This window comes from Caloenas nicobarica, chromosome 1, assembly GCF_036013445.1.
Source record: "Caloenas nicobarica isolate bCalNic1 chromosome 1, bCalNic1.hap1, whole genome shotgun sequence".
In the NCBI taxonomy this organism is placed as follows: domain Eukaryota; kingdom Metazoa; phylum Chordata; class Aves; order Columbiformes; family Columbidae; genus Caloenas; species Caloenas nicobarica.
In genome coordinates, this window is record NC_088245.1 from 105838336 (window position 1) to 105850401 (window position 12066).

The 12066-nt window shown below is 38.9% G+C and overlaps 1 protein-coding gene across 2 annotated transcripts in view; it reads left to right on the forward strand.

Annotated features, from left to right (window-relative positions):
• Positions 1-12066, forward strand: part of GLRA2 (glycine receptor alpha 2) — a 124737-nt gene that overhangs the window by 91106 nt on the left and 21565 nt on the right. For both annotated transcript variants that reach the window (XM_065641219.1, XM_065641213.1), the window contains exon 8: positions 5466-5615. In XM_065641219.1, the coding sequence (XP_065497291.1) occupies positions 5466-5615 (150 nt within the window). The remainder of the gene's footprint in view (positions 1-5465; positions 5616-12066) is intronic.

Here is a 12066-nt window from a genome sequence, read left to right on the forward strand (position 1 = left end):
ACACCAATGTCTTGTACTGGAAGGCAGTTTTACATAACTTTAATTTCAGTTTTGATTGAAAATGCTACTTTATTCTATTTCTACATTTCCAATCTGAAAAATTCTCTGAAACTTTTTCCCCCAAAAGATTAATTTACTGCATAGGAGAAATTATTTTTAAATTGTGACATCTCTCAGTAGCTCAAAATTTTACTATTTAAAAAAAATCTTGCCTAGAATGTGGTATTATGCAAAAGCAAACTTTTGGAGCTTCATGTCACAAGTCAAATATATTTTTTCATGAGATCCTCTCAACCAAAATAAGTGAATATGTGTTTTTTTAACACAAGCTGAGCACCTTGCACTGCATATTGAACTTATTTTTAAAATGCAGAACTCTGGAAGAGAACGGATATGTCTTTATTTCCATTCTACACCTGTTCAACAGAATCAGAGAGTTAAAGCAGCTGTCTGGAGTCTCATGAGGCTAGTGCCGCAGCAGAAATAGAGCTCACGTTTGGGTTGATTCACAGATGTCAACAAATGACACCTGCTCAGCTGCAGGACCCATGACCATGTTTTCCCCTGGCTTCTCCCCACAGAAGCATGCTTCGTTCTGGTGGTGACACATGGTGATGTGTCAAAAGGCACTCAAAAGCTGTGAGAGAGTTGCAGTACTAAAACAAAAACAGCTGGAAAAGTGAAAGGTGTAATTTTTGGAAGGCCTTCATGAGCAGTATAATCCTCCTTGGACTTGCATTTCCAGGAACTTCACTGGGGTCATTGATGCTACAGAGTGCTGTATAGAGCATAAACTGGACTTTTATTACATGTCCAAATAACAAAGTGGTAAAATTATGAAGGGAAAGGAGTTGCTTTGTCACATTTACTGTGCTCAGCCTTATCTTACTTTGCTCTTCTTGCAGTCAGCTTTCACTCTGAAAAATTCCCCTCGTTAGCTGGCCCTAAAATATTTGCAGAGCATCTGTATAATTGATATAATTTATGGCTTTACTGTTGGGAGCATTAAATATCGCCCCCCAGAAAAACATCAGAGAGGAAGCTCTGCAACATGCAGTAAAAAGTGGAGCAGCTATTTAAAGAAAGAAAAGGGCAAGTAAATCTTAATGTACTGAACATGATCATGCTGAACAAGGCAGAGTTTGCAAACATTCACTTCTAAGAGTACTGCAAAGCAAAGGGAGACAGTGTACTGTCAGGGTTACAGGCTTTCCAGAGAAAGTTTTACAAGGCCTACCTTTGAAAAAACACCAGTCACTACCACTTTTTCATTTTATACTTGGTAGCTTGGTAATGTTTACTCTGAACTTGTAGTGTTACTGCACACCTTGCATCCTGTCCTGAAAATGAAATTATAGGAAAGGCAGCAAATGCTCAGGTAACAGTCGCTATTACATAGGCTCATGTGGGTAATTTGCTCTATTCTGCTCTGTTCTGTTTAGGGTTAAATCGAAACACTACCTAACAGGGATGATTTACAGGCTTTATCTAACCAACATAGGCCCATATCAAGCAGATATATATACCCGAAGTAGCCAACCAAAAGTCCAATCTTGGCCAACAATGAGAGATTGGCATTTTTAAGGTACAGGCTATGGTATAGGCATCTGCCTTCCACTTAGATGCATTTTGTCCTAAAAATGCTTATTTCTTACCATTAATTTTTAAAAATCCCCACATGTACATAATATATTCTAAGTTAGGCGAGATGAAACCTTCTTCAAAAAAATCAGGGTCTATACTGTCCTACATGTACACAGTAGTGACTACGGAGCATGGGGCATGGAACACGGACATGGTAGTTAGCAAAGCTGAAAGTACAGTATTGTTTGATGAAACAGGTGATGTGAGCCTTTTTGTTGAGCAAACATACAAATTTTCATACAATACTATGACTTGGGGAAAAAAACCATAGCTGATAACACTGTTTTTGAGTTTGGTGGAGGAACCTCCCAAAGCAATGGGTGTTCCCATGATATCACAAAGTGCCCAGTTTTGAGGACCCCAGCTCCTACAAGCATGTCACTCAGCAATATTTTTAACTGAAAATTAGATGTGAAAGATTCGTTGTACAGTGCAAAGGAGAAATAAGCACCTAGGAACAAGATGTACACTAGAGCCTACTGAGTGGAGAGTTTCCTGTGGAGATAAGTGGCAAATGGCTGAGGACCTCTTAGGAAAAGGCATTTCATTGACATCTGAAACACCACACTAAGAAGCTACAGCATCTGGTAGGCAAGTTGTTATAGCATCCACCTGGAATGTGCAGATCAAATTCACATCCTTTCTGTGCTCACCTTACTGAAGAAATTGTTCAAGTACCAGGAAATACTCCTCTCAAGCCCTGCATGTGTTTGGGGCACAGAAACAGAGAATTACTTCATATTCCACTGCTTAAGATCTGCATCTAGGAAACGAAGACTGTTCCCAGTCCCCAAGCCAATATATTTTTAAGTGATTTCGTACAAAGTAAAACAGCTTCAGCAGGGGTAGTTGAGAGAAGTTCACTTCAGATCATTCTACAATCTGGTAGATATGATCATTTCCTAGTTGAAGGAAAACGGAGGTTAAAGTCAGCTAAAGCAGACAGAAACTGTAAAATCCACTGAATCTTTGCATTGTGCATGCTTTAGGTACCAAAGTGCTGGTCTAAAATCTGGGCACACACTTTAGGACTTCTTTGGAAACGTGTACCAGGTGAGGCCCTTCTAGGTTTGCTGTAATAGATCCACATCATTTTCCATGAGTAGAGGTGGCTAGAAAAAAACTCGCTTCAGAAAATTGCATGGGCCTTTAGGCTTTTAGCAGCATAATTCTGTACATACTGGGGATACACAGATAAAATTACAGAAAGTGATTTGAAAACAAAAAGGTCAACTTTCACTCATTGCATGATTTTTCTGTTTATCACTGGTTTTGATGTGTTGTTGGAGCCAATTGCTTTCTGTTTTCTCATTTAGAGCTATGCCATGGTGTGGCAATGGCTAAACAATGAAAGAAGCTATGTATTTGCCAAGTATATTGTGACCCTCTCATTCCAGCCCAGCAGGCTACAGTTAAAATAATCCAGCTGGCTCAGCGATTGTGTGGATGCCATTTATGGTAGCACTGTGTAAGTGGCAGGAAGGCTAACTCAGGGCTTCCTTTATGATTTTGTCCTCCCTGCTTTAAGCCCACTAGGACAGGATTTGCACAGTCAGAAATGCTGATTCTTGTGGCTTTGTCTCCCTGCATTGTGCTGTTCCTGGCAGCACAGCCCAGCTGTTTATGCATGTCTAATACATCTCCTAAGGGCATTGGTAAAGGAAAACAAGCTGCCCCTTCAAGGAAGGTAGCAAACAATCTAAAGTCAGCTGCATTTTACAGAAATTACAGTGACTTGATTCCTACTGCGCCTCAGCCTGTGGCACAAAGTGTCTGGGACATTGTCGAGTTTTCACTGGGTTTCACGGCTCCTCAGTAAAGATGTAACTTGTAAAATATTTTTTGTGTAGGAGAGGGAAGTGCATACCTGCTGTGTATCTAATTGAAAGGCACAGATTCATAGTGCCACCTTAGCCTGTTAAATCCTCCTCTTCCATCTCAGCCTATGCATGTTGTATGGTGGGCATTGCAATGTGGAGCTGCATTATAGCCTCAGCTACTGAAATGTATGTTCCCATGGTGCAAGCTGAGTAACAGTACTTGGCTTGTCTAAAACTTCCTGCTCAGTGTTCAGGATCTGCAGGATGGAGCTCTGAATCCTTTCTGCCAGGCTTTAAATGCCACTTCCTCTGCTCACACTGCTTGCTGGAGCACATATTGCAGTATATTCTGACATTAACAAAAGTTGTTCTACAGAGTTTGAAAAGCGATGCCATTCAAGCAGATGGTAAATAGGAGCAAAAGCTACTGAAATAGGTGTGCTTCCCTTCGTTGTGAAGTGATAGCCATGACCATAAGAGCAAGATCATTTTGAATGGTGTGTTCAAAGGGTAGGAGTGGAATTTTCTGAGTTGCAGATTTGTTCTCCTGAACATTAGAATATTAGATGCACAATACATCCTTTGTGTTCTCTTTTCAGACCACTGTATGTTTTGACTGCATTGAAATGTTTGGCCTGCAGGGTATTATTCAGATTTTAAACACTTTTGATTATAATTTTTCAGGGTTTAGGTACAATCCATTTTGCTCATCTTGATTCAGTGGTATGGAGGTGCCATTTGAGATGACCTCAGGTATCTCAGACATCTCCAGAGGACTGGTTAGTGTGATACTGGAGATTTGTGCTCTGCTGGATTTGCAAAGGGAGGCTAGGTGCCTAATGTGACAGTACATGTTTCCTTTATTTAGACAACTGAGTAAAACACCATGAGTCTATGCTGAGATAGTGGTTCTAAACCCCTTTTTGCAGACATGAAGATGAAGAAGCACTACTAGGGTGTTATTCATCTCATCTCAAAGAAGATGTCTAAAACAGTTCAGATGCATTGCATCCTAGAAATGCCTGGTTTTCATTCTTTGATTTATTTATATCAAATGAGTTTAGGCAACTAGCTCACATGTATATTGTAGACATTAAAAGTCGGATGATTTTAGTTCCACCCTGGATGCAACACCTGGTAAACAAAAGACAAAAGAGACAACCTGCTGTTGCCTAATCGTAAGATCTTTGCTTAAAAAGTGCTAGACTACAAAGAAAGGCAGAGACCAAATAAAGCTATGGAGGACAATGTACCTTTGATATACTTAGTGTGTAGCTCATTAATTGGCTATGGTTTGGCCCAGTGAGTGGGTAATATGATAAAAATCTTGTGATATTTTAGTGCTGTAACACAGCTGAATTTATTGTGAACCAGTGAGTTCAAATCACAAATCACTAGAAGAGAGGAATTTGAGTATTTGTAGTAAATAATATTTATAAAGATTTATTTTTCTTATAGAGTTTTTGGATAAAAGTCAAGTAACTAGGATTGAATATTTAAGAATACGTATATTAGTAAAGTCATAACAATCAATAAGGTATAGTACCCTGAGTTTACTTTGAGGTTATGCATACCAAACATAGCTGATTAATCAATATTGTAATTGATTCATAAAAGATGAAAAAAGTGACAAATATAAACTTTCTAGAGTTGCTTTTCAATAAGCATTGTATCACGTCCTGTATTCATATTCTTTCTGATAAGCTGTGACTGTGACTGTAAGAGCACTTGTATTTTTTAAACTAATCCTGATTATTTATCCTAAAGGCAGTAGCTCATGTTTTGTGTATTTTTTGTGAACACACATTTCCATTAATAGATGGGTTATTTATTTGTCATAAGCCAATAAACTATAAAACCAAAACACAAAATCAAGAAAAACTCCATCTCATTGAACAACTGGAACTCATGCTGTGAATAAATATATTTATTTTTCATGTCAATATCTTCAGCTTATGAAGAAGTTTAAAATAAAACATGCTGTGTCCTATTTCTTTCTAGGTCTCCTACGTAAAAGCTATCGACATCTGGATGGCCGTGTGCCTTCTCTTTGTCTTTGCAGCATTACTGGAATATGCAGCAGTCAACTTTGTTTCACGGCAGCACAAGGAGTTTCTGAGGCTTCGAAGAAGGCAAAGAAGACAAAACAAGGTACAGCTGCTCTTTGCTTGGGGTTACTGGTCTGCCCTGACAGCACGCTGGTGTGCAGCTTGATTTCTGACCTCAGTTCTTCTTGCCCTTGCTGGAGAGTTTTATTCTAAAGTTTCTTTTTGAGATTTTTACTCCTTGATAAAGAGCCGAAAACTGGCTCCTAGGTTTATTTGCAGTTCTTGATGTTATTGATAAATGTCAATAAATTGGTCACAGATTTCAAGAATTTTATTCTCTTCTTATAGTTTCTAAGGCAGTTGTACTTTTACTTGTCAAATTAGATTTTCTTCTAGTCTCTAAATATTACGCTATTATGTGGCACTCGCCAGCACATAAGGAACATTTGGAAGCGATGGCATAGATCAAATGCCAATATTATTTACTTGACAACATCCAGGTGTACATCAGCATATGCTCAAGACCTGTCTTTTCTAGTTCTACCAGAGCTAGTCATGCTAAAAAGTGAGATTCCCTAGCAGAGCCCACTGTAGATTGACCAGCAGTTCTGCTCTCACTTTTAAACCACCAGTGACTGGTGTCTTTCCCAGCTGAATCCAGGAAACACGGCCACTTTAAGAAAGAGAAAGATGAAGACAATTTCCTCTCTACCTTCTAGTATTTGACAGATTTTCACTGATACTAACTTCAAATTTTTAGCAAACGTAATCTTTGTGAGTATCATTATCACGTCATTTTATACCAGTAACTGAAATGTAGGAGAGAGTCTTGTTTTTAACCTAGATGTCAGTTTAGAAGTATTTTTATAACAAATATAATTATTTTTATAAATAATAAATAATAAATATTTCTACAGAAATATATTTATTTTATTATTTCTAATATTTCCTGATTTTTTCTTTGGTAAATGGAAAGACAAGAATAGATATTAAATTGAATTTTGGTCCAGTTATTATCACTGTCACAACTATAGGATGTTTCATTTTTCCTGTATCTATTTCACTGGTTTTCAGTATCAGTAGGAACATTTAGGTTAATGCTCTACATATGCATTTGCTAGGTGAAGTAAATATTTGCTTGAGCTGCATGAGTGCTTCAAGCCACAAATAGTAGTTTCCTTTACAAGAGGAATGACAACAATGGCACAAGGCATTTGCGTTTTGACAGGTCTGTCTAACAAACGTTTTGTGGTTAATATAATTTTTGATGGATTCTCTGGGAAGCAATCCAGTGCTGTTCTCTGCTTCAATATTATTGTCAGGTGAATTGAGATTCCCGTTAAGATTAGATTACAGGAGTGAGCAGAATGCTTGCCCATGCAGGCACACATGCCAGATGCACTGCCACTAGAAGCCTTACCTTTCAAAAAGATCATGGCAGCAGCAGAAGCTGCTGTATGATGGGGTCTGTAATTTCAGTTTCGGATATGATGTCTTCTTTAGAGATGAACAAGTAGGTAAGTAGCCACCAGTGTTAAGTAGCAGTATCCGGTGGCATCGCTCCAAAATTATGAGGTTTTGTTCTATGGAAGTGGTCCTTCATCTTCTCTGGGAGTAGTTATTCTGGTAATTATTAAAAGAAAGTTGTTCAAAACTGGATCACCAGAAGACCTGTGTTTATTCTAAATCAGTCGGTAGACGGATTCTTTGCAAATTTGTAATGTTCTAATTGAATACAAGGAAATCTGCTGGAGACAAACACCTATCCATTTGCAAAGGCATGCTTTCTCTTCTCTTATGAATTTGATTGCACAAATTTTAAAATAGTGAACAAAGTTGCTAAGACCATCTCTTTAGGAGGTGTTTTCTGCATCTCTATTTTGTGTCTCATGATTTTCTCAGTTTATTTTGCCTTGAAAGTGATTCACGTTGTTTTGCATGATGGTCTTCTCTAACTGAGCCATTCTTCTCTTTGCGTGTTGTGTACGTGTGTCATTATGTCACCACTGTGTTGTTCTCATTCTTGCTGCTGCTGTCTATGCTGACATTCTGGGGGCAGGCACAGACTATGACTGTTGGGAATCAGAGCGTCGAGTCCGTGCGGCGCATGAATGGCTTGCGGAGCAAAGAGTCATCACCTTACGGGACAGTGAATCAGATCGGCAATTCAAGTTTGAGGGTAAAACTCTAGAGAGAAAGAGAAAGCAAGAGAGAGTTTTAGTGTGTGCAGTGATGCCATAAATCAGCAAAATGGATGAATTTGATGGCATCATTAGTAGTCTCTTGCATTCTCTTTGCTAAATGTCTCCACAAAATACACAATACTGTCCCCAGCATGAACAGCAGTTTCATGTTGTACATTCTTGTGACCCATCCTTATTCCTTCTTTTTTCCATGGTTGGCTCATACCCGTGCCACTCCAAAACCGCCAAGGAAAGTGCATGTATATATTGTAGCCTGGTCCTGTATAAATATAGGGTGAATGGGGGGGATAGGAGCATAGAAGATGCCTTGAGACAGAAAATCCCATATAACGTAAGCGTTCAGAGGAGCACATTCCAACAGAACTTGATATGTATAATGCAATGCATTTGTGTTGGTATGATATTTTTTCCTGAACCATCAACCTGCAGTGTTCCTCCTTGTGATGTCCTGAGCCCTGCTTAGCGGAGTATGAATATCTATGAATGAGAAAAAATTATTCATTGACTTCTTTTTATTTGCTTGGAGAAGAGCCATGGGGCTGAAATCTTTTACACAGCGTAACGTGTAGCAGATCTGAAGCAATATGCTAACAGCCGATAGATCCAGATTATTGGTGAGTTGTGGAGGTAATAAAATCAGTGATGGAGAAAGAAATGAGCTTAGTGTGCAGCTCACTGCTTGGTATTGGTGGCTGAGAAATTAAATTTATTCATTTTAATAAAATGGAACCAGGATTTAAGCCTTTCAGGACCTGATTTCCCAGAACAACAACATTGCCTGAGCAGTTTTTGAGCTGTAATTGTCCTCTGACTTAGACCAAGGTCTGTAAAGTTATGTGATTATAAGATGCAGATGATTTCAGTGGATTTTGTAAACCATAAAGGGAATGATTATCTTTCAAAATCAAAGCAAAGTTACTCAGCAAAATTAGGATAGAGGGTTTGCAATGCGATAAATGGTTCACTTTCACAACTACAATATCTAACAGTAGAAGACACCCTTCATTTCTGGATAATTTCTAACTGTAGAAATTATCATATTTACACATATACAAAACTGAACATAAAAAGAAAAAAATCCGGGTCTCTCTAGAAGATGTGACCCATACTGCTATGCTGCCACTGGGAAGCTGATGTCATACAACTACAAAATCAGTCCAAGTAAGTACTCAGTGTTGCATGTCTTAGCAGTCACCAAGTGCTAGTGGTCCAGCTAAGGTTCATGTAAGGCCCAGTTATCTTCTCTCTAAGGAAAGCTTGCAGAAACTTGTCTTCTACTTGTGAATATTGTGTATAACATATACAACCAGGGCAATACACAGAAGGGCTCTGTCACTGCAATACTTTTGCTGCAAAGCCCTAAGAGCTGGAGCTGCACTGAAGTTGATTTCCCCTAGAGAACTGCCACCACAGAAGTGACATGGTCTTGAGAGGTGAATGGAAGAGACATCAAAATGAAGGTTTCCGAAGCAATGCTACTGGCAGCTCGGCACTTTTCTGCTCAAAAGAAGGACGTTTATGTGCAGAGGGAAAGATAGCAACATAAACCTGTGGTGCCACAAGAAGCCTCACGAGCAGGGAGCTTTGACTTGCTCACTGAATGAAGGGTTTATGATGAATGTGAATCTAGAAGTCACAGGCAAGTGACTGGGACACAATGAAGACAAGACAGCATAAAAGAGGGGTGATTTAATATTTATACTGCACCATTCAGTGCAGAGAAAAAATAGGCATTCAGAATAAAAATAGGCATCAAATCATGCCTGACCAGGATTCCTGGATTTAATATCTAGGTCTACAAAACAATAAAATGCTGTTCTCTGTTTTGTAAGCCTGTATCTCTGTCACTGCTTTCATTATTGCTTCTGTTGGGTCTTGTTCTTCTTAGTGCTGCAATCCCTCAGAGCATTGCATGAAAGCACAAGACACCTTAAGAGACCATCAGATCTCTTAAGCCAAAGATCAGACTGGTTATTGTTTCTCTAGGAAAGTCTAGGTTGCATTGCTGGTGGTCCAGAAATTGTATTTACAGCTAAGTCATTGACCTGTCATTGCATCAGAACACATTGCACTATCAGGGCCTGTTGCCACCTTCCATACAGAACAAACCCCCATATCCTCAGGTAATCAGTGCTTCAACACACCTGCCTTCCCCATGAAGTTTCTGTTGGAGGAAGCATTCAACACTTGTCCTAAAGATGTGTGTAATCTTCCTGATCACTGTGAAATACACTCAAGAGTAGCAATACTTCACTGATGAGGGAAATGGTTACCTATTTCTTATATATCATGGTACTAGTTTTTGAATAGACACCGGGCTGCAGAAGATGTTAGTCTGATGGTACCGAGGATGTAGTACAGTTTCTCTATATCAAAATACAAATTTACATAGTGCCAGATCACCTGAACGAGAATTTTTTTTTTTACATATGATCTGTAATAATAAAAAAAAATTTGCTTATTTTTCAAAATGATGTGTTTCCAGTGAAGCAGAACTCTGTTTACACAGGTTCAATCATCCCTTTTTGAAAACAGTAATTATTATGTTATACAATCAGTAGTCAAAATGAGTCACAGTACACTAGTATTCATACCATCATATCAGAGATGACTTCCTAAATTATTTATGTGATGGTTACAACTGTGACCAAGAATAGGGCTTAAGTTTGGGACTGTTAGTGTTAAAAGCAATACTTTACAGCTTGAATGAAAAATTGTGCAGCTGGAGGCTGTGACAGACTTTAATCCCATGTGCAGGGAACACAGAGCAATACAAATAACAGTGCTGCAGCCAAGGGGGTTCACATGCATGCAGATTAGCAAAGGGAGGCACAAATGGTGTTTTCAAATGAAAGAGCTGGGTCTGAGACTAAGTGGTTACAGCAGCAAAGGAGAACTCCACTAAGCAAAGATGGCAACACCCAGTCAAGTTGTTCAGAGAACTGCGGGTCTCTGGATGGAGCTGCCAGTGGTGAGGTGGGTACCCCAAGTGCCCAAACAAAATCACTGTGACTGTTGAGATAATACAACATTTCCATCTTTAAAAAGGAGAAGAGGTATGCATTGAGTAACAGCAATTTTCAAAGACTGTATCTGCCATTTTAATCATACTGAAATTCCTCCATCAGACCCCCCAGACCATTTTCTGGACTTGCCCATTGAAAAAAAAATGAGTGCCTTCAGCCTGACTTTTCCTTTAAAACACTTGCTACTACTGTCCTCAGTGGAAATATTTGCCCACTAGCCTCTGTGCACACCGCACTCGGCGGGATGACGTGCGCAGTTCGCATTACATAAGGTGCCGCATCATGTGAATAATGGAAGTGCTCAAGGAAAGCCCTTTTTGCCGAGCTATTTTTAATACTCACCGGTGAGCTCAAGCGCATGAGTTTCATTGTGAAAAATAGGAAGCCGAGTCTGAATGGCTTTCTCTCTCACACACATCTTGCTTACTTAATGGATTAAAAAGAGCTATCTGCTGTAAATAAACACCCTCAAGATATTGTGGTTACTTCTATTTCTCCAGGGCAATTGCATTAGCACTTTAATGTAACTGCATAGAAAAAATCCAGTAGAAGATAAATACACTAAAATGATCATTTAGCTTGAAGTCATAGTCCTGCATAAAACTGCATAGAACCAGTTAAATAATAAACACAATACATTTCAACATGTTGCCATGTCACCTTGTGACTTTGTCTGAATGTCCTTGTCTATCTTTTTTTTTGTGAGCATGAATAGGCTAGGAATGGCCAAAGTTAACATCAGTCAAATGGACTTAATACAGTGAGTGTAAACATTTAAACAGAAGCATAACTTCAAACAGGAAAACCAGCTTGACATAAATCCTCAGTCTAGCTCTAGGTACAAGTCTAAAGAGAGACAGGAGTCCCCAGAGAAAAAGTAACCTGTAGGAAAAGAAGCTTTTCAGCCACGGGGTTGGTATCCAAGCAATGGATCAAAAATCTAGTAAGAGCAGTCTGTCCAGGCAGACAGACCAAGCTTACTGAAAATGCAGATTTTCCAGTGAAAAGCAAACACAGGCAAAGAAACAATGGAAAGGAGAAACTGTTTTTTATAAGGCACTGTTTATAAGTGTTGTGAAAGGTGAAATGGAAGCTTTTCCTTCCCTTGTTGGAGGAGTGGAGGTAAAAAAACTCAAAACAAGCTGTGTTTCATGTGTTTTACAGGCTCTGACATAGTAAGATGATGGACTATATGTGGTATATTTTTCACCCCGAACCACGAAACAGAAAAGAAAAAAGATAGTTACATTTCAAGGGAGAGAATTCTGAAAACTAAATAAAAATTTGGGTTCATTAAACATTTTGTAATCCAAGGCAGACTAAT